Source organism: Colius striatus, chromosome 4 (genome assembly GCF_028858725.1).
Source record: "Colius striatus isolate bColStr4 chromosome 4, bColStr4.1.hap1, whole genome shotgun sequence".
NCBI lineage: Eukaryota > Metazoa > Chordata > Aves > Coliiformes > Coliidae > Colius > Colius striatus.
In genome coordinates, this window is record NC_084762.1 from 95,590,130 (window position 1) to 95,613,449 (window position 23,320).

Sequence of the window (23,320 nt, forward strand, 5' to 3'; positions counted from 1 at the left end):
TTTGCTATGTTGGAGAGAGGCCAGTGCAGGACGACCAAGATGATGAGGGGACTGGAGCATCTTTCATACGAGGAAAGGCTGTGGCACCTGGGGCTGTTTAGTCTGGAGAAGAGGAGACTGAGGGGAGAGCTCATTAATAGTTACAAATATCTCACTGGTTAGTGTCAGGAGGTTGGGGCAGCACTTTGTTCTGTGGTATCCAGCAACAGGACAAGGGGTGATGGGCTGAAGCTGGAACACAACCAGTTGCATTGAAACATCAGGAGAAAGTGTTGGAGTGTTTGAGTGAGGGAGCCCTGGCCCAGGCTGCCCAGGGAGGGTGTGGAGGCTCCTTCCTTGGAGGGCTTCAAGCCCCAGCTGGCCACGTTCCTGTGTGAGCTGCTCTAGGTGGGAGCTGCTTCTGCAGGGGAGTTGCACTGGATGAGCTCTAAAGGTCCCTTCCAACCCCCACCATGCTGTGACTCTATGGAGCTTGTTGGGAAGACTGTCTCATAGGATCACATCACAGAATCACAGAGTGGTAGGAGTTGGAAAGCACCTCTAAAGATCATCTAGTCCAACCTCCCTGCTAAAGCAGGTCCAACTGCTAAAATGTCTTTCTGTGTCCTGATCTCCACAGCCTCGCCTTCCAGAGCCTGGTTTGGAAGCGTCTCCCGGCTCCTTCTGCTCTCCTACGTGCTGCCCTCTCCACTTACCACTCCTCTCACGTGTGCTTTCCTCCTCTCTCCAGGTGATATGCACGCTGGTGGCGGCTTTCTTGCACTTCTTCTTCCTGTCCTCTTTCTGCTGGGTGCTGACGGAGGCTTGGCAGTCCTACATGGCCGTGACGGGCCGGTTACGGAACCGCATCATCCGCAAGCGCTTCTTGTGTCTCGGATGGGGTGAGGAACCTGGCTCTGAGGAGCAGTTACCCTGGGATGGGAGGGGAAACGCTGTCCCTCACCCTAGGATGTGGAGCAGAGAGGGGCTGGGCTACAGGAGAGGCTTATGCCCTGCAAAAGCTCTGCAGAGGGTGCTTGCAACCCTTTTGGGAGTATCGAGGCTGAGGTGGTTAAAAATAGCATGAGGCAGAGCCCTAAGTCCTGCCAACTACCCAATGCACCCGAGATTCACACAAAACAGATGAGTCAAGAGGGGTTAAGCTTTCAAAGGATATGCTGAGTGGGAGAATCTCCTGGGTCTGGGTCTCTTTCTTGCTTTCTCCTTTTCTCTGTCACGCTGCCCCCTTCCATGTGCAAGCCGGAGTGAAGCTTAGCTCTGAGATCCCATCTCCATGGCAGCAGGGCCTTTCCTAGACAAATAAACCCTGAGACCCGTGCAGATGCTTGGAACTAATTTTTCTCCCTCTGCCTCTTCTGTATGTTTAATTTATTAGCCTTAAATGATGCATTCTGTAGTAGAAAACAAACACAGACCCGTAACCTGGGCTTCTGAAGCAATAGCAAGCGTGTGTTTGAAAGGAGCAATGAACAAAAAGTTGTTTAAAAGAGAGCAGGCAAAAAAGAGAGAGAGAGAAAGCCTTGTGCTTCTGAGCTGTGTTAGTGTCTTGGTTTCCTACTGAAGTCTTACATTTCACCCCAGGCGAGATATTTCTGATGCTCACCAAGCACCCTGATGTGATTTGTTCTGGCACATCAAGAGCCATCCTCATTCCAGCACCTGCACCCCTTGAAGGTTTCACTCCTGGCTTTTGCTTACTATAGAAAATCAACTGTGTTACTGGAACACGGTGGTGTGTGTGTGTAAGAGCATTATCCATGGACACACAAAGCCCAGGCTGCCTGTGCCTCTGTGTGTTCGTGCACCTGGTTCTACACAAGCACTCCATGACCCCAGGAATGTCTAATGGAACAGACTAAGAGCTTTTCTAGGTAATGAAAAGGGTTTGATTTGTAAAAGCTGGGACAGATGGGTGTGTGAGCCAAGGGAATTTTGGATGGGAGACATTCACATTTGTGGTCTGTACAGACTCCAAAAAAACAAGCCACCCTACATGTGTAAAAGCATAATTTGCTAGTAAAATGTAGTCATCTCTGAGCTAGGATGCACTGGCTGATAAATGATGCATAATAACCATTTGGAATAGGGCAGGACAAGAAATGAAGAGCACTCTTGCCTGTTAAAGCAGCAAGGGAATTTCTGCTGTTTAGCATCCTGCTAGACTCCAGCAGTAAAGCTGGGATTAATGGCACTTCTAGGAGGAAAGAGGCTGAGAATATGTTTTAAAGAGCATAATCTGAAATAATTAGCACAATTCACTTTGTCATGGGCTGATTCTCCCTCCCCCTTTACCCACTTTGTGTGTTAACATTTCTCTAAGCCCTTGTTCTAGACGTCTTTGGCAAGTTCTCAGCTGCTGTCAGCTGTAGCTCATTGTAGCTACTGTGGTTTTCAGCTGCAGTGAGCTTCATTCCCTGGGTTTTTGTTCTTCTCTTGGGTACACAACTTTGCCTCTCTAGAAGAAAAGGTTTTAGCAATTAGACTTTTAGATTATTATTATTGCTATTATTTAGGACAAACAAAATGTTCCCCAGAAACAATTCTGCCATCATCTTCAGTCCCAGGAAAGAAGAAGGAATTGTGTCAGTCTTTTTTACAGCCCTATCACGCTTTCCACAACTGGGTGTTTAAATGCTGCCATAGCTCAGGCTCTGAGTGGCTTTTCAGTTGTTCCTGATCACAGAATGGTTGGAGTTGGAAGGGCCCTGCAGAGCTGCTGCAGCCCCAGCACCTCTCCAGCAGCTGCCCCTGGCTCAGGGGGCACAGCAACGTGTCCAGCTGGGGTTGGAAACCTCCTGAGCAGGAGCTTCCACACCCTCCCTGGGCAGCCTGGGCCAGGGCTCCCTCCCCTCAGCACCAGAGGACTTGCTCCTCCTGGGCAAGGGGCACTGCCTGGGTGCCAGTTTATGTCTATTACCCCTTGTCCTGTCACTGGCCACCACACAACAAACACTGGCCCCAGCCTCTGGCCACCCATCCTTTAGGGATTGATCAGCATTGATACTGTCCCCCCTCAGCCTTCTCTTGTCCAGGATAAACAGCCTCAGGTCCTGCAGCCTTTCCTCAGAAGGAAGATGCTCCAATCCCCTGATCATCCCCTGAGCCCTGTGCTGGCCTCTCTCCAGCAGTTCTCTGTCCCTCCTGGGTCGAGGAGCCCAGCACTGGACACAGGACTCCAGATGAGGCCTCAGCAGGGCAGAATAGATGGGAAGAAGAACCTCCCTTCACCTGCTGCCCACACTCTGGACAGAGTAATGATAGTTATTAGCAAACCTTTTCTAGTGGGACGTGATGAACACGTCCTGGTTCTTTGACCTGGCAGTGCAAAGCTCTTCAAATCAGGTTTCTAATGCATTTATTTGCAATTGAGAATGAAAAATTCCCTTTCTGCAGCAAGGTCCTAAACCCTCAACAGTGACTGTGGTGCATCAGTGGCTGCCTGGAAAGCTGATGCAAGCCTGGAAAGCAAATGCAAGCTAATGCTCCTTGTCTTAGCTACCATGGCATAGCTTCCACCTTCAGGACATGCTCCTTGTAAAGATCAATTTCCAGCTCAATCTGGGGCTCCTACCCAGGCTCCATACGAGCCAGACCCTGGGAACTGACAAGTTCACAGCCTGAGTCTGTGTTTCTGCATAATTATCACCTTGAAGAGAACAAGTTTCTATTTCTGGCACAGTCTTAGCCAACTCTCCCCTTTCAAAGGGCCTCTTGCATCAAACTATACTCCTGGAAAAGTCTTCTCACATGTGGTTTCTTGGTGTGCTTGCCATGGGATGCCATATTGATGGCATTGCAGTGAGTGCAGCACCCAGGCTATGTCAAGATGAGGTGTGAAAGAGGCTCAGCAAGAGGAGCAATAGTCAATTGAGGAGAGGAGAGGAGAGGAGAGGAGAGGAGAGGAGAGGAGAGGAGAGGAGAGGAGAGGAGAGGAGAGGAGAGGAGAGGAGAGGAGAGGAGAGGAGAGGAGAGGAGAGGAGAGGAGAGATAAGGTCTTTTAAACCCACTGCTGGTTTTGGATTGATCAGATGTGAGCTGTGCTTGGAAGTCTCATATGACAAGAGAACCACTTCCCTTTATGGTAACTCTCAAATGCTGTACATCCATCTAAATTGGCCTTATACCTCCCAGCTGGCTGTGGACCCTCACTGTTAATCAGTCTGGTGATGGTTTCTATTGCTGAGTGCCCACCTTGCCAGCAGAGTTATTGTTTGGATGCTGTGTCTGCACATCACTTCCAGCTGCAGCCTCTTCTGCAGCCACCTGCCGTGACCTCTGCAGCACAGGCATTGGGACCTTGTCAAGAAGCAGTAATCCTAGCTGGCTACTGATCCTGCTAAGTCTTAATGGGATTTGCCCATCTTTAGCATTGAGACAACTTAATTCATCGTGTCACAAGGAGAAGGGCTATAAAAAGCCACATGGAGACCAGAACTAGATGTTACTAGCTGATATCCAGACATTTCTTTAGGGAGAGAGGAGAGCTGGGCTGGGACTAATGAACCAGAAAATTACCCAATCTCCTCCTTAGATCCTTGGGCAGTTTATATGACAAGGATGAGAAGAATCAGCAGACTATTAGCCAGATGTGGTGGCTTTTGCTAGATCTAATTGTGCCTAGGTGTTCAAGGACCCAACAATTTCAGAGCTTTGAGTGAGTTTTAGGCCAATAAGCAGCAGGTTTGCTTTAGACTCCTTGCTCTAATTTTATGAGAACTTCTAACAGTCAGACCAAGGCTGTAGCTTTACCCCCTTTTCCACCTGAAGTGACAGTGTCAAGCACAGACTGACTTGCACATCCTATGCCACACTCTTAATTCAGTGTATTCATCTAGGGGGCAACTTAGTTTATTCCTCTCTTGCACACAAGAGAGCAGATCTCTGGCCAAAGAGACCTGGTGTTCTCATGCTCTTCCCCATTGCTGTTCAGAGGGACCTGCTGTATTACAAATCATGGCCCAGCACTTAGGGGACCTGTTTAAGACAAGGGGAAACTCAGTTTCCATTCACTTTTCTGTCTGCTCATCATACCTTATGTTAAGAGCAAACACAGCCCTTAAACTCCTCCTCTCTGAGCTGGGTTGTGGCTGAATATTCTGTCTTCAGGAGACACCTGTGTATCTAAGAATAAAATAAGTGTGTTTGATGCACCTGCCTGTGCTATTGATCCCCACACAAGTGCTGAGACCACAGCAGGGTATGAGCTGATTACAGTTGATGGCATTTACTTCATTAGCAGAGATAACGAGGGTTCACGCTTTTGGCTCCCAAGGTCCCGAATTCAGTCTTTGCCAAAGATCCAGCCTGGGACAGATGGTGCTGGGATAACACTGGAAGAACGAGGGATATTATGCATTTGAGAAGAGCTGCACATATGCTTAAATGACCAGTTTTCTCTTGTTTCATTTCTGTAGGGCTCCCTGCCTTGGTGGTGGCCATTTCCGTGGGATTTACTAAAGCCAAGGGGTACGGCACCGTCAACTAGTGAGTAAAGGAGCTCTTCTTCTCCCCTCCTGTCTCACCTCCCACCCTTTTCACCAAAAAAAAACCCCAATCAATGACCTACAGGAGCCAGGGTAGGAGCTGACTGATGATGAGAGAGGAAGGAACCATCCTACCACCCTGCCTCCTCAAGCCATCTGAGCTGGATTGTGTACTCCCAGCAAAACGAGCTCATAGGGACCAGTTAGATTTAACTATTGCCTATATGACATCACTTTGATCCAAGTACCTCCTACTATGTCATCTTAGTTTGTTTGTAGGGGGAAAGGTGGGATATTTGAAGTTTAGGGTGTTTAACAGTTAAAAGCAGCTTTTGCATGTACCTGTTTAATGGTTTTGCTTGGTTGGCCTCTGTGTTTCCCAAATGGCTTGGCTCAGGTTTAGGCACCAGAATGAGCTTTTCAAACCAAGCTTTCTGAATTCCACAGAATTTGCCTTTAGGAAACTTGTATTTGCATGGGACAGGGGGAGAAATAACAGAGTAAGACTATGCAGAGGTAAAATCTACATTAGGGCAAGGTTGGAATCACTAAGAGCTGAGCATTAGCACAATTTAAAGCAGAAAAAGGACATGTTATTGTCTCACTGTGTTGTTAAAGAAAAAAGATAGCTTGGAAATTCGATGCATAGTGGCAGCAAAGGATAATATTTGATGTAGCAATAAATCAGACCCTTCCCTACTGCAACCCATCATTATCCACAGCCTTCCTGGCCAGGGCTTTGCATCTCACATTAGCAGTGTTTAAGAGAAAAAGCTGGAGATGCAGCCAGCTACAGATGAGGGTTCCACAGGCTGACTGAGAAAATGTCCTGTGGAATCTCTCTCAGTTCCCACCAGGTTCTGCACACCCACTACCAAAGGGGCCAGGGTTTGCATTTTGCATGCAGGAAGGTCATAAAGCAGCACAGCAGCGTTCCCTCTTTGCTTTGCAGCCTAAAGCACTGCAGTCTAAATTACTGCACAATGCAGAGGGCTCAGGAGGGTGAGTTTGTCCAATGCAAATCCAGAGCTACAGTTCCTGAAGCCTGTGCTGGCATCAGGATGTTTTGACTACCTGTCCTGACCTGCCTACCCCAGCTCAGGTGATTTGGTTTCAGTGTGTCCTGGTTGAGAGGGATCTGGTGCTTGGTGTGTGGCTTGGAAGAGGACAACAAACACACAGCCTGGCTTTCAGAAGTGCCACTGAGATCCTAAAAGCTCTTTAGCTTTTCTGTGGGTCTGCTGTTTCTGATGCTTCACTCCATCCAAGTCCATGAGAACAATTCTTAATGAATAAGCATCAAGGGAATGGGAGGGAGGTCCTAAACATGTCTGCTTCCTCTCCTCTTTAGAGACTGGTGGGAACTGGTGAAAAAAGCTTCATAGCTCCCTCCCCATTAATGCTTAAGGGCCATCACAGAGTTTTGTGTCAATGCTGACCACACAAAAGAGCCTGGGCAGGGAACGGAGGAACATGCAGGAATGCACACCCTGCCCTGGGCCATTGCATGCCAACATCTCCCTGCCCCAGAGCCAAACCCTCCCAGACTGCAGCCAAAAGGGTGTCAAGGCATGACAAAACCTGCTGGACAGGACAAGGGGTAATGGAAAGAAACTGGAACAAAACCCAAAGTTCCATTTAAACATAAGGAGAAGCTGTTTTACTGTGAGGTGAGGGAGCCCCGGCCCAGGCTGCCCAGGGAGGGTGTGGAGGCTCCTTCTCTGGAGGTTTCCAAACCCACCTGGACACGTTCCTGTGTGATCTGATCTAGGTTAACCTACTTCTGCAGGGGGCTGTGATTCTATGACTCTGCTCTCAGATTGACACAGCAGTGAGGTAGCCAACAGGCTACACTGACTTTCTGTCGTTCCCAGGGGATGCTGAACCACACCAGGTCTCCTCCTTTTGCTACTAATCCTCTGCTTTCAGCCCTAAAGCCTCTGCAGCTTTTTGCATCCGAGGACAGGCTACTGCCTGCTTGGGGAATGGCTGGGGATCCTGTGCTACCAGCAGAAGCTGCATCCCAAGTGACACCATTTCCTAGCTCTGCTGTCAGGGTCGTTGTCACCAAAATAGCAGTGGCCCTTTGAACCCAGTTTGATCCTCCTTTTGTTTCCATTCCATGCTGCAGCCCAGTACAAAGCCAGTGAGTCCCAACACAGTTGTGAGACGAGCAACAGCTCCTCTCAACCACAGAGAGCCCATCAGACATTCCTAATGCTGTCATCTTGTAATTCCTGCTGTTTGCTTTACCAAGAGCCAGAGCTAAACAGAGCTAACTTGCAGGCACACACTCAAGCTAGCATCTCTGCCCCAAGCAGCACAGATGTGCCCATGGGTGCTGGTTAAGCAGTGCCTGCCCTGGCTCCATGCAGTGAGGGACACATGGGTGCATGCTGTTGTACCAGGGGGATGGTGTGCTGGGTTCATGAGCCATGATGCTGAGCACATCACAGAATCACAGAATGATAGGGATTGGAAGGGAGCTCCAGAGCTCCTCCAGCCCATCTCCCTACTCCAGCAGGTTCCCCTGGCTCAGGGGCCACAGGAATGTGTCCAGCTGGGGTTGGAAACCTCCTGAGAAGGAGCCTCCACACCCTCCCTGGGCAGCCTGGGCCAGGGCTCCCTCCCCTCAGCACCAAAGAAACACTTCATTGTGTTCCAGTGGCACTTTCCATGTTCCAGCTGATGTCCATTATCCCTTGTCCTGGCATTGGCCACCACAGAACAAAGACTGGCTTCATCCTCTCAACACTCACCCTTTAGGTGTTGACAGAATCACTCTTCAGCTTTGTCTTCTCCAGACTGAGCAGCCTCAGGTTTCACAGTCTTTCCTTGTCAGAGAGATGCTTCAGTCCCCTCAGCATCTTGGCAGCCCTGCATAGAGATCAGAGACAATGCTAAGTGTGGGGAAGTGGATCATAGTTCATATTTACCTTTTAGCTGTCCAAGCTGGCCCATCAAGTGGTCAGATGAGAAAGGAGACAGGTTCAAATGTAAAACTGAATGTGTACTGCAATATTTGGACTGTGTCTCCATTGTTTTCTGAGTGGTGATTCACTGAGGTCTTTATTGCTCAGGACCCTTCTTTTGGAGGGTTATGAACTCTCCATCTACAATAGAGGGAGGAAGACAGAAGGGGATTTCCCTTTTCTTATCTGAACAGTGTTTAAAGGAGATTTAGCAGTTGTTTGGGGTAGGGTACAACTATGCTTCTGGTCTCAAAGACAGCCTTGGAGATAATGGAGGTCTAGAGGACCCACCAGTACTCACCTCCTTGTATTAGGCTGAACACCTGAATAATAACTCTCCTTTTTAGCTGGTACTCCAGGGAACTCACTCTGGACTAGTAAAGCTTGAGAAACCCTCCTAAAGCTTGACCTCAATCATTGAAGTTGTGCTGCTGGTAGCTGGGAACTCATATCCTTCCTCACAAGAGAGCCCACAACAAGTTTTCTGCCAGGACACAGCAGGTTTCTGGAGGTCCTTGTGTGTTGTTGCATCAGGGTTTCTGTCACCCTCAGGTATTTCATCAGCTCCTGTATTGATCTCTAAATTACCACTGGTGGTTCAGCCCTGATTCCCAGCTGGAGCCTTAGTTAGACTTCATTTTGCACAGGGTTGAGGTGAGACCTGTTGCTGGCAGAGCTGTACTCTGTAGTCATAGAACCAGAGAGTGATAGAATCATAACAGTTGGAAAAGACCTTTAAGATCATCGAGTCCAACCACTCACCTCACACTGCCAAGCCAAGGAGGTCTCAGGGAAAGGCAGCTCTTCTCAGGACCAAGGCAAAAGCCATCCCACCTCACATCTTCCCTGTGGCACATTGATGAAGGGATCAGATGTTTGGCAAAGAAGCCTTTTGCATTGAGCAGGAGAGCTGCTGTCAATGGGGGAAGCACTGCTTAGAAAGAGTAGTGTGGAGCTGCTGAGCAGTGTGAAACCATTCCCTCCCTTCCAGTGGCAACTTTATTTAAGAGGTCCACCAAAAGATCCTTTGGCAAGTATTAGGGAACCCCTTGGGAAAATGAAAATGCTCCCTGTGCCCTGAGTTTGCTGTTGGATCCCCTTCTCAGATACCACATCAGCCTTTCCCTTCCCTTGCTGTCAGCCACCACCTCTGACAGCCTTGGAAATGCTTTGATTAAACACAGTGGCAGGGAGGTCAGGCAGTCAGAAGGGATAAGGAGCAGTGCTTGGTGATGTGTGAACTCACCCTCAGAAAGCCTGATGCTCAGAGGGGAAGAGGGGCTCCCAGGGACCTGAGAGGAACAGGAGCCCTCGTTGCACCACGTCTTCATCACTAATTGGAGTGCAGGGCTGTCAGTTCCTTGCTGTTGGATTGGAAGAGACCCTGGGAGAAAGGGGTCTCAGTGTTAGAATGGAGCATTGAAGAAAAAAGGTCTGAGCAAGGATTGGGATTTGAGAGCCCTCTGCTATCTTCTGTCATTTAGGGAGACCTCCAAAGCATCATTTTTATCCCCTCCCTCCCCAGCTGATGATTCATGTTATTATTGCAGCTGCTCAGACAGTTTGTGACAGAGCAACTTGCCATCAGGAAGAAATCAGAATTGATTCAATTAACACATTACAGGTCTGGTTTAGGAATTAGCAAGATGCAGGTCTCAGAGAAAAGCATGTCCAAATTTACATACTCTTTTTTTTCCCCTCTCTTTTCCCAAATGTTCTGTGTTTTGGGGTGAAGAAAGTTAACATTTCTTTCTTTATTTGCAATTCAGAGTTGGTACAAAAACCATATGAGGCTGATCAACTGAATTGGAATGTTTCCAGCGAGGCTTTGAGACTCTGCAAGTCAGCATCAGTTTGCTTCTGATGCAGAATGAAACCATATTGCTGAGAGTTAGAGGCACATCACTGAATTACTGCAGGGTTAGCTGGGTTAAGAGCTTTGAGAAAGTCCTTAACTCCATTGTGGTTGCCTGCTCTTACCCTTTGGGTAAGGCATGGTAGTTTGTTGCTGAAACAGGATTACTTCACTGCACATTTTCTCCAGGGTGCTGCCGTGTCAAAGCTTGCAAGCTTTCCATGGGGTTGCTGACACAGTGTATATTTGCATCCTCTCTTGCCCTGAAGTGCCTGATTTCTGTGTCCCTGCTCTGAATTGCCAGATCCCCCACAGAAATGGGAATTTCAGCTCTGTTGCTTCTGTAATTGTTCATGACTGTCGTAGTCACAGGCTGGTTGAGGGTGAGATCTCTATTGTTGGCTGCCCAGGATCATGCCCAGGAATCCCTGAATGGTGGGGGATGGAAGGGACCTTTAGAGCTCATCCACTCCAACCCCCCTGCTAAAGCAGGTTCCCCTTGATCAGGGGGCACAGGAACACATCCATGTGGGTTTGGAAACCTCCAGAGAAGGAGATTCCACAGCCTCAGCAGCCTGGGCCAGGGCTCCCTCACCTTACAGTAAAGAAGTTTTTCCTTAAGTGAAACTTTTTGTGTTCCGATTTACCCCTTATTAATGGATCCAAAGTCCTTGTTGGCTTTTGAGACACCCTGTGATGCTCAGGTCTGAGGATGGCAGTGGGGTGAGATTGCCCCTGTCTCTCTTTGCTTGTTTTTTAACAGCAAGTTTGTCAGTGTGAGCAGTGAGATCTGCATGTGGATGTATAGTGCAGTAGGAGCTCAGTGGGAACCCTCTGGATAGGTTGGACTAGATGAGCTCTACAAGTCCCTTCCCTACCATTCATGTTCCATGAGAGATGGAATTCATCTCCATCTGGTTCATGTGCACTGCTTGCTTGGATGATAAAGGTCTGGTCAAGCCATTGAGTGGAATACAGGATGTGATTTGTCTGAATGTAGATGCCTCATCCAGGACCCTTCTGGTTGGATCTCTGCTTCCTAGAAATGTCATCAAGAATGACTGGCTCTGTGGTAGGCACCAGTAGGGAAGACATCAGCACTTGGAAGAGCCCCCTTAGTTTGTGCAGGCACCAGGCAGCTTAGGAGCCTAAATTCCACATGTGGTGAGTGCAGAAAGAAGTTCTTCTCAGGTTACATGGTGTGAGGAAGAAGGAACAAGCTGGTTTCCAGAAGAGGCACCAGACAATCCTTTCCTTAACAGCATCGCCTTAAGGAGTGCTGTGAATTCCCACCTTGTTGCTGTGTTGTACACCTTCCCCATGGCAGCCAGCTCAAGAGGAGGATTCAGGACAAGAAATGCATCACGCTCCTGGACCTGAGCCCTGCCAGGCAGAGTGGTTAGCAAAGGAGCAGGGGATAATTTACATTAGTTCTACTCATTTGCCTGAGGGAGTAGGACAAGAGCATCACTTTACCAGCAAACTGATGCAGCTGCTTCCAGGACCTGCTCTGCAACAGAGCACTCTCACTCATTTTGCACCCTGTTGCCAATCACATGCCATCACATGCAGGCAGATCCCCAGGCAAATGAGCCTTTGTGCAAGCTCAGGAGAAATGGGAAACAAACCTTGCTTGCTGTAAGCTCTGACACTTGGAGGGGGGTTATTTTGCCATGAGGTTTCACCTCCCAAGATGAACTCTGGAGACAAAAGGAGGAAGCAAACATGTGACTGTGGGTGATGCTGGCCACTGGGTAACTTTCTTTTCTCTCTTCCTTTTCCAGCTGCTGGCTGTCCTTAGAGGGAGGGCTCCTCTATGCCTTCGTGGGACCTGCAGCTGCTGTTGTTTTGGTATTGAAGTTTGGCTGAAAGCTTTTTTCTACCCCCTTAATCGTATAGTACTTTCCTTGTTCTTTCAACCCAAGAACACCCTTCTCTGTTTCCAGTCATGATTTGATAGCTTTCTCCTTCAGGAATGAAGAGCAAAATGTTAGAAGCCAGTAGTGTGGGCTCTCAGCCTTCCACCTCTGTCCTTTCTGATGTCCCCTAGACGCCTGGTTATTGCTTTTACTTTGGTTTTATCCCATCTAGATGCAAGTGCAGGATGATGGTGGAAAATTCTGACATTAACTCCATCAGAAAGTGCTGTTAGTGCTTGCTTTCAGACCAAGCTGTGCCTCCAGAGCCAGCATTTGGTCCTGGTCTCTTGCAGTTGGCCAGTGCATGTGAGCAGCTTGTCTGCAGGTGAAATGGAGGTCTTTGAGTCAATGGCTTCTTTGTGACCCTACAAATGTCACCTTTGCTTCTAGTTCAAAGACATGACATGGTTGAAGTGAAGATTCCTAAACTCTGTCCCAGCAGCTCGTGCATGGTGGGAGTTTGATCTACCATCCTCTTGGCTCCAACACAACACCAAAGTCAGTCTTGGCCACTTACTGCTTGAGATGAAGGTGTCACTCGAGAGATGACACCTTTCTTCAAGCTTCCCTGCTGTTGAAACCTCACTGGCCATGAGAAATCTTGACTATCAGAGTTCAGAACTGCTGATCCTTGAGGAAATCCCTCCTGCAGCAATTTCAGGTGTGTTCAATGCCACATTTGAGCCTTCACAAGTAAGTGACAGTCTGCAGTTTCTCTCCAGCCCAGTGTTTTATCCAGTGGAGGAGCTGTGTGTCCTCTAAGGCTCCAGTACCCTGGAAGGTCTCACAGGAACTGGCTTGTTGCCACTCACAGGTGCTTTATGCTTTGCTTTTGTGCAGTGCCTGAGGGGTTAACTGCCCTGAAGCAAGAGCAGGCTCACAGGAGAATAACTACACAAAAGCTCTTGCTGCCTCAATTCTCACAGCTGCCATTGCACATCAAACCACTTTGGTGCCATCCTTTCATCACAATGACAAAGAGACCAGCCAGCAGTTGCCCCTCCTGTGTAATAAAGCAAAGCTTGTATCAGTCAGGGTCTTTCTTTAGCAAAGGGCCAGGACACAGTTGTTCTGATAGCAGTCAGCAAAAGAGTGGGGATAAGCAGATGTTCATGCCAGCCAGTCATTACATGTCTGCAGGCACCTGACAGATCTCCCTCAGTTATGTAGCTGGTGGGGGGTCAGCGTCTTCTTTACAGCCAGGATAATTGATAGGAGCATTAAGTGGCTTAGTGCTTTTAGATGAACAAGCTTGTTGCCCCAACAACATAACAGAGGATAGCTGTGACTCAGTGGCTTGAGTGTTCAATAGACAGCAGTGATTAGGAGGGAGCTTTGGTATTGCTCAGGGAAGGAAGAGTCAATCTGCTTCCTTAAGCCATCTTGCTTTTGTTGTGCCAACAACAAGGGAAGCAATCCCTTGGCTTTCCTTAGCATTGGTAAAGTGTGAGAAAAACACATGAGCCTGCTTCCATTCTCAGTTTTCACATGGAAGCTGGAGATGTTCCTACAGAGAGGTCAACACCTGCAAATGGTGGTTCATCCAAGTGATGTTAGGAAGTGGTGAATCATCTCTGGGGGTGTCTGTCTCTGTTCAGTACCTGGAGAGAGAACCTACATGTTTAGTTTAGACTTGCCTGACTCATTGCTGGCTAAAGTGAGAAATGAATGCTCCCTGAGTTGGGATAGATACTGAGGAGCTTAGGGAAGGAGAAGAAGCAGCAGCACTAACAGCTTTTTCATATGTGAGAAAACCTGGAAAAAAAGCAGCTCAATAAGCTGCCCAAAATCACACTGTGACTTTTACAGAGCCAGAAGTTGACCACACAGTTCCCAGGGGTGCACTGCCCACTGTGTGTTCTCTGTGTCCTGGTTTCAGGGTGACCATATCAGTGATGGATCACTCCAGCTGGCTCAACATAAGGACAGTGAGGCTCTTGCAGATCTGTACAGGGGAAATGGAGCTGTGCTACTCTCAGGACAGGTTTCCTCCAGAGACAATCCAGCTGCTGTGGTGCAAGGATGGACTTGACTTGTACCTGAGTTCTTTCTCACCCAGAACTCTAATGAATATGATATATAGATGCCCAAGTGACTATACACACAGCTGACTTGGCTACAGCTGGCCTTGCTACCTCTGCCTTAGCCCTGGCCAGGCTAGACTTGTGTCCTCTTGCTTATTCAAGCATCTCTGCACTGCAGTTCTCCCAGTGACATGTTTTTTCTGTTACCTGTAGTAACCTTCTTCCTGCACATCCTCCCTCATTATTCTCCCCATTTGGAAAAGACCCTTTATCTTGGAGGATATCTTTACTCAAAATACAACTCTGAAGATGCAACATCAGCAGTATTTGCAGCTTGCAGACAGTCCACCAACACTGAACAGCAGCAAAGGTTTGACCTTTGGTCTCAGAAATCCCAGCAACCTGAAAGGCAGAGCTGTTGCAAGCAGTTTTACTCACCTAGCTGAGGGGAAGCAGCCTGCTGAGAGTTGTGTGAAGGTTGAAGGGTTGCTGCAAGGAAAGGCTCATGGCATGGGGAAGTCAGGACAGAGAGTCATCAGTCATCAGGCAGTGGTTATCTCTAGGGCTGGATCTCAGACTTGTGTCTTTGCTTGTTCACAGCATCCCAGAGATAAGGAAGTGAAGCTACACCACTCTTATTAAAAGTGTCTATGTTTATGTGCATGTCCCTGTTATATCCCTGACTTTGTAAAGAAACAGAGCCAGGATCAGGATGATCAATGTACTGGATAAAATAGCTTTTATCTAGCAAAACAACTGCAGAGCTGCAGTTTCAGAGCTGCACTTTGTCATCTCTGCTGCTCCATATGAATGAGGGTACACGCTATGTTGTGGCCAGCCCCAGGAGCCATCCAGCCTTCTGCACTTCAACCCCATCTTTCCTACTGCTTTGCTGGCCCTTAAAGAAGAGTCTCCCTTGCACTCACCAGCTTCCAGCACAGTGAAGAAGCATCAGGGAATTGAAAGTGCTCTTCTCCCTTCCAAGGGCACAACTAGGATTTGATTTCCTGCTGATCCTTGGCTGAGTTACTGCATCTGGCTTGCCCTAAAACAATACCATGGTGAGCTCTAGAAATGGATTCACAGCTGTGGAAAGTTGTCCACTGACCCAGCAGCTGATGCAAAAGGAAAGAACTGCTGTCTGTGAGCTCTTCCATTTATTCCCAGCTGTGGACGCCCAACACCAGTGAGCTGGGTCGTGTCCTGCTGAAACCAGCAATCCAAACTCATTCTTGAGGATGGTTTAGGCAATTAGATGGAGGCTTGGTGTGAGCAGACATCCTTTGGGCTAGGTCTTGTACTAGGTGTCTCTTAGGACAATCTTTCAAGGATTCATTGAACTCACCAAGGCTCTCAGCTAACATGTAACGTTGCACACCTCTCAATTTGGCCCTAAACACTTCCTTGCAAGCCCCACATGCTAAAGGTTGTCTAGAACATCATTCTACCAACACCAGAGGTTTCACTGACAGCAAAATCAGGAGAGTGTCACTTTTTTCCACCATCCCTGCTGTACTTTCACAGAGAGAGAGGTGCTCATGTGTCACTGACGTGTTCACACTCAGAGGCTGACGAGGTGTGTCAGACAGATGCAGCTGGCAGCAGTGAATGCAGTCAGAAAGGCAGAGGGAAGAGTTTCAGGTCACTTTGCAAGACCTCAGCTGTGTTCAGCAGTTTCACAGTGAATATCTGCACCTCCTTGATGCAGACATCCTTACTCTCACTTTAACAAAGCAGGCTGAAGGGTTGCATGTAGTTGTCCTGCCCACTGATGTGTTTTGGAAGAGACTAGATGGCTGATCTATGTGGTGTGCCATCTGCACTATCTCCTAAGATGTTCCACCATAGGAGCTGTTGTTTCTACTTGCTCCAGTTCCCCTCCACATCTTATTTTGAGAGCAGCCATGCTAGTTCACCAGGAAATCACTACAAGCTATCTGCATCACCCTGCCCCTTGCTCCTAATGCCACTGTTTTGGTAGCACAGGCTCCAGAAGGCACTTTTAAATGTGACCAGTGTCAACCCACTGCTCTGCCCTGTATTTATATTACCCTGAAAAATTGTTCTTGTGCTTGGGGTTTGTCTTTCTGGACCTCAAGAATGCATTGGGCTTCAAACAGTCCTGAGCACAGTCTTGTCCTGGTTCATGGAGACCTCTCCAACCTGCTGCCAGCTGCATTCTGCTCTCCTGAACTCACAGATGCATGGCCAGGGGAGGTGGGACGGGGTGGGCAGGGGATAGAAGGGATGGTGGCCTGCAGAAGTGTGACTGTGCTACCTGGCTCCTGGAGAAATGGCAAAGACTTTAACTTGCCAAATGTTGGGTGGGTTTGATCTTTTTCTTTCCTTCTATGCTACTAAGCTTGACCTAACCCACCTGAGAACAAAAACTGTGTGTTGTTTCTCTTTCGACAGGTGAACATGGTTATTGGCATTCTGGTTTTTAACAAACTTGTATCCAAAGATGGAATAACAGATAAGAAACTGAAGGAACGGGCAGGGTATGCCTTATCAATACATCTAAGTAAAGAATGAAAGGGTAAAAGAAACCCACTCAAGCTTGTGATCAATAACCAGGCAAGGAACACAAAGAGAGGTTGGAGGAGCAAGCAACAAGAAAAAGCAGATTCAACCAAAATGAAAGCAAAACCAAAAGGAATTGGTTTAATCTCTCTGCCTTGTCTTTCAGTGCAGCAGAGACAAAAGATCCAAGATGCAGCACTGTGTTACTATGGAGGAGGGTTAGAAGTTCGTCTCTTTGTTCAGATGGCTTCAGTCCAGCTTGGTGTGTCCTCTCAATGTCAGGGAGAGAAAACCACTCTTCTCACTGACTCATAGAGAGAACAGGTGGATCAGAGAGGGGACTCATCATTGCTAAGTGGGGTGAGCTGTGTCTAATGGCTGACAGGCTGTTGAGAGCCAGCAAAGGTATGCAATGCTCTTAAAGAAAGGGTCTTTGGAGGTGTGGCAGGGAACAGATCAGTAGCTGGATGGATGCATAGAGAAGAAGAGTGGTGAGTAAAGATAGCTCTTCTGCAAGAAAAACTTCTGATGCCTCCTGAGGTTCTGTGTCTTCTGCACAGACACCACCCTGAGGCCTGGGGCTTGTGTTACCTGGTTTTCTTTGCAACAGACATTGAAGAGCTCAGTCCACAGTTGTCATCACCCCAGTCTCACAAGGGGTTGGCTGGGGCAGTGTGGGTTGCTTCCAAACTCTGTTGACAATGGTGATTTTGTCATTGGCTCCAGCAGGATGAGACCCCTTCTTTCATCTTTGTTTGTAGAAACGAGACTGTAGCCTGAGCAGGCTTTATCCCTGAGCTATGCCATGCTCCAAGCAAAGGACAGGAATGGCACACTGACACTCTGAGTCAAATCAAATGCACAGGGCAGCCTGGCTGCTGCTATTAGGATGTTATTTTCCCTTGTTGTCCTTGGCTTGCTGTTGCAGTCAGCAAAAACTGTCTCCTTACCTGCTGCTGGAAGGACAGGGTTGTGTGCTCTCACTTGTCTGCTGGTGGCATTTGATTTATCACTGTGCATGATGCTTGTGTTCCTGAAGGGAGAAGTTGTTTACAAAGAGACAGAGAGAGCAAGAGGTGTCCTGGTGCTTTTGCAGCATGGCTACAAGCAGAGCCTAAAACCTCAGGAGGCTGGTGGAGAAGATACAGGATATACCCTGTGGGTACTTGTCCCCTTGTTTGCTGCACTCCCAGGCTTCAAAGAGAGGATAAAGTGCTTTACCCACTGTGGTGCTCCAGAAGCTTTGGTTGCTAAAATTGGGTCTCAGAGGTTAGAGACAGAAAGTACAGACAAGGCTCAATATTCCTGTCACTGCTCTATTGAGTAGTTCTGGTGGAAGTGGCTTTTAATTGAGTGATGGCAATAAAACTGAGAGTGGAAGCAAGCTCTTATCCAGCCAGGGGAGAAACACAGGAACCTGTTAAGGTTCATGGGGTTTTTTTCACCAGTGTTGACATGGTCAAGCTGTGAGCTTCCCTCAGGGCAGCAAAGAAGGAATCTCAATGCCTGAGCAGTGTCGTGCTCGTGCTAATAAGAGGAGGCTTAAGCACATTTGGATGGAACAGAGGTTGTTCCTAGGGTTGAAGAGGTACACAGGGAAGTGACCCCAGTGCATGGCTTAAAGCTGCTAACAAGTGAGTGCTTTATTCTGGCTGATGCCTTCTTTGCAAAGAGAGGACTCAAGGAAATAGCTGAACCCCAGGCTGAATCTGGAGCAAGATAACTGCACGTGAAAGTCAGCACTGAAATGAATGGTTTATTGGATTAGCAGTGCAGTGAGTTACTGTCCCTCAGTCTCTCCCTCTCCAACCCCAACCGCCTACAGAACGACCTTATTTAACCCACAGCACCTGGTTATTGATCACATTCGTGCTTGTACTCTGGAAACAGAACCAACAAAGCAAAAACAACGACAGAAAGTCATTTTTTTTTCCTGATGTTCTTTGTTTGTTTCTTTCTTTTCTCTTTTTCCCCCTCCCCCCCTCCCCCTCTTTCGTGTCCGTGTGTGTGTGTGCAGCACTTTTAAGCCTTCTCTGTGCTCGGTGATTTTGTTCTCCTTTCCAAGTGCACCCGCTGAGAGTTCAGAAGCACCTTGGAGAGCTCTGGTGCTCCTTCCCTTTAGCTAGCCGCTTCTGGCCTGGGCTTGGGAACCGTGTTGGAAGGGAGATCTGAAGCTAATCAGAACGAGTAATGGCCTTGGAGATGGTTTGGATCTGAGGAGATGGTGTAAAGAAACGTTGCGTTTCCTTTAGCAGAGGCAAGAAGTATGGTTCAGTGTTGCAAAAACTAAACCAAAGGGAATAAAAACAGAACCAAAAAAGAGGGGAAAGAAAGAAAGGAAAGGCTTGTTGAACACTTAAGAGGAGCCCAGCACATGTACCACAGATCAGCTGGCACAAACAAGACAGAGCTAACAGTTCCTCTGAAGTAGTACCTGAGATAGGTTAGGTTTTGCCCTAAACTCAGCAGGGGAAATTGTTGTGATTCCTGTTGTCACATCTGTCAGAAAACATTGACTTTCTAACTGCAGTGACTTTATAGATCTATCACAAAACCAGGCTGTAGAGAGTTGGGGGATGATTACCTAAAGAGCCGGAGGAATGCACACAACTGCCCCCAACTCCTGTCTGGGCACGGGAGGCAACCGTGGGAGGAAAAGTGTCTCCCACCATCAGAACGATCTCCATTCATACCCAGCATCACTGACAGTGTTTGAGCTCTGTTGGCAAGAATGCTCCTAAAAAGGAATGTTTGAAGTCAGAGGCAGGAGACTTTAAAATGAATTTTAGATTTATTCTGCTATCATTTATTCCAGAAGCATTTGTGTGCTCACACAGGCAGGGAAGAAGAATGAGACTGTAGGGTATATTCACAAAGGCTAATTTTAGCCTGCTGAGTTTAATCTCCTTCAGCTTCCTCTGTAACTACTGGAGAGAGACGGGAGCCTTGTTTAGTTGTTCCAACTTGCCCCTTAGAGGACCTTTACTCCTTTTATCTCGCCATCAATTAGAGAGAGGACTTGAGGAAGTTTGCCCCAATCCATTGTGTGGTGAAATATTCTCTGTGCAACTGTCCTGATGGGGTGTAGCAGAGCTGGATTGTCAGTGCATGAAGAAGAAAGCAGTTGGGAAGATAATAACTGCATTAAATAAGAGCAGATTTGGACTGCCCTTCATCTGGGAATGTTTCTTGGTAGAAGCAGCGCTTCTGCTCTTTGGGCTGTGCGTTGTAGAGGAGAGGGAGCAAAGTCTAGGCTCCAGTGAACACACCAGATGAATCCAGGAACTGTTTGTGGGTGTTTAGGAAGCAGGGGGCAAAAAAAAGGCAAATGAAATGAATGCATTATTCGCTGTGACTATTTCATTAGCTGCCCTTTCATACATACAGGCACCGATGCAAACCTGCAATGGAAGGTCATTGTATTCACAACCAACCTCATGCCCTGGACAAGAACACAATAGAATATAAGCATACCCACACCTGTGCCTACTGCCTACAGCCTTCTGCACAAATACACCCAACAGCACTTACAGTTGTGTGTTATAGTGGCCTTTTTGGCCAGCTCTTTGTGTCATCCATGTTTTTTCTGGTATAGTTTTCCATCCAATTCCTCAAATCAATCTGCTTTCTTTTTGCTTCCTATCTCTGCCGCTCTCTGTCTCTCTGCTTATCTGTTCTTTGTGGCTTATGGAACTGGGGATAAGCTGTCCTTTTTTAAGGGTCCTGCACTTAATGCCTCTCAAGACCCACTTTATCTTTGGTTCAGCCATTGTCCTCCTTGGATTTAGACCCATCCTTCCTGGAAGATACATATCTGTTGACACAGGAGCTAATTTTCTCTGTGTCTGAAGGATGAAAGCTTCTCTGGGGATACCTTAACCATTTTTCTGGAAGGGAGTAATGGCTTTTGTCGCTGTAACTAATTAAAAGACCAATCAATAGCCACTTGAAAGTGGGCCACTAGGACCACTGATAATGCTGTGTTGGTGTTCATGGGGATGTCTTCCTTTTTGTTGCAGTGAGGCTGAGCACAAAGCTGTAAAAGTTAAGAGAAGATCTCTCAAGTTTCCAAATCTCTCTCCCAGGCAGGGTTGGGCTGTAAAAGCCTCGACATTTGGTACCTGCAAACATCACCTCTCACCCAGCTGCACTGCCATCAGCCAAGAATGACAAGCCTACTACCCTTTGGCAGTGATGCTTGTGCCTTCTCTAGTATCAGGAACTGTGTGTAGAATGCTTTGCAGACCCCTGCACATTTTCTTAGGCAGGCCTGATGTGGATATCTATCTGTGCAAGTCAGAGAGTGCACACACACTCATAAATTCTGGGAAGAAACGGGGCCAATGCCAAGTTAATGTGGCTTCTGGGTTCCTGAGTGAGAGCTGACTTGTCAGCTAGGTGGGTTCATACACACCAGCTTCTAAAAATCATGAGGACGTGCCCTTTAGCAGATTCCTGCAGCCCCTTATACCAGCAGCCCCCAATATGTGGTTGACCCCAGCCAGAAAAAGCAGAGGCAACTGATGTGAATAAGTCTCAGGGTTCAGCCCAAAAACTTTTTCAGCTCCAAAACAAGCTCTGAGAGAAGAAATGTCTCAAAAGTAATCAGCCAGTCTGGCTCACTTCAGGGCAGGTCGATGGTCTTAGTAAACACCCAATTCATGCTTAACTTCCAGAACATAAACAGTCCCATCTGCATGTCCTCCAGCACAGCTTAACCAACAAAACAGTGGCCTATCTCCTGTTATTTTCAGCTGCCCATGTATCTCCACCAAGGGTTAGCACACAAGGGCAAGTGGAGAAAATATGTGACATCCCTTGTATTGCTTTAGGAAAGAAGATAAGCAGACACAGTCCCCACAGCCCTACTTCTTGCCTTCTACTGTACAACCCTGTCACCTTTCTTGTTTTGGAGCAAAAAGGCCAGGAGGGAAAAGAGCAATTTCTCAAAAACCAAACCAAAAAGAAGATGGGAAGTGGGAGAGCAGAACTGCTTTCTCTTCCTTGGGTGCCAGAGAGAGACACCCTGAATCTGGCCAAACATTCACCAACACAGTTCCACCCTCTCCAGCGGCACCAACACGTGTCTGAGTTGTCCCTTGTCCCCATTTCCCGCATCTGGAGTGGTACAGATGACTTTTATCCCTGCCTGTCTTTCTCCTTTCAAGCTGGGTATGGTTGGTTGGTTCCCTTTTCTCTTTCCTTCCTTTCTTTTCCTCCTTGCTCTCTTTTGGTTTTGGTTTGTGGTTTCTTTTTTTTGGGCTTCTCTTTTTCCCTTTCCTTTCAACGTTTGTGTTCATAAGCAAAGTGTTTTGTTTTGTTTCAGTCTTTTGGTTTTAATTGCAGTCAGATGGCAGTGCCCCTTTACGGCATGACGCTCAAATGTTCCAAGTGTGGAGTAGTTTCTTCTGCTGAAGTTTCGGCCACAGCCACCAGTAACGCCATGTTAGTTCCTCTAATTTCAACTTCTTTTCTTTCTTTCATTCTTTCTTTCCACTCTCTTCTGGTTTTATTTTCCCTCAGTTTCTTTAATTTCCCTCCTTTCATTTCCCTGCACTCACCAGCCCTCCTTTGTTTTCTCTCCCCCATTGTCCCTTCCCACCTCCCCACATCCCCAAACTCTCCCTGACCTCATTCTGTGGGCCATAAGTAGTGTAGGACTCCTGCAACATCCCTGGAGCAAAAGCTGATGGGCTCGACCCTGAAAAGCACATTATGACATGCCTAGACCTAAGCATGTGAACAGCCCATGGAAGACAAAGGGACTCTTCATTTCTTGGAAGCTGGGTATATGTTTAACACCCCTATTTAATTTAGTTCATGGAGTTACAGGAGGTTGGAGCATCCCTTTTTTTTGATGGTCTCTAGCAACAGGACAAGGGGTGATGGGATGAAACTGGAACACAAAAAGTTCCATTGAAACATAAGGAGAAACTGTTGGAGTGTTTGAGTGAGGGAGCCCTGGCCCAGGCTGCCCAGGGAGGGTGTGGAGGCTCCTTCCTTGGAGGGCTTCAAGCCCCAGCTGGCCACGTTCCTGTGTGAGCTGCTCTAGGTGGGAGCTGCTTCTGCAGGGGGGTTGCACTGGATGAGCTCTAAAGGTCCCTGCCAACCCCCACCATTCTATGATTCTATGATGACAGGCTTGAAGATGTGGTTCCTCCTCATTTTGATGGTAGACAGGGGCCTCAAACTCCAGCTTTGTCAAACACTTGACCATATGCAAGGACAAGCACAGAGTCCTGCATCTGGGAAGGAACAACCCCCTGCACCAGCACAGGCTGGGCATTTACCTGCTGGAGAGCAGCTCTGCAGAGACACACCTGGGAGTCCTGATTGATAATAAGCTGAACATGAGCCAGCAATGTGCCCTCGGGGCCAAGAAGCCAATGGCAGCCTGGGGGCATCAAGAAGAGTGTGGGCAGCAGGTCAAGGGAGGTTCTACTCCCTGTCTGCTCTGCCCTGCTGAGGCCTCATCTGGAGTCATGTGTCCAGTGCTGGGCTCCTCAGCTCAAGAGGGACAGGGAAGTGCTGGAGAGAGGCCAGT

The 23,320-nt window shown here is 47.9% G+C and overlaps 1 protein-coding gene across 1 annotated transcript in view; it reads left to right on the forward strand.

Moving 5' to 3' along the window:
* ADGRB1 (adhesion G protein-coupled receptor B1) overlaps positions 1–23,320 on the forward strand; it is an 88,380-nt gene that overhangs the window by 35,572 nt on the left and 29,488 nt on the right. Inside the window, exons 4-7 of the mRNA XM_061994925.1 lie at positions 731–881; positions 5,415–5,484; positions 12,095–12,161; positions 16,669–16,754. Of these exons, the coding sequence (XP_061850909.1) occupies positions 731–881; positions 5,415–5,484; positions 12,095–12,161; positions 16,669–16,754 (374 nt within the window). The remainder of the gene's footprint in view (positions 1–730; positions 882–5,414; positions 5,485–12,094; positions 12,162–16,668; positions 16,755–23,320) is intronic.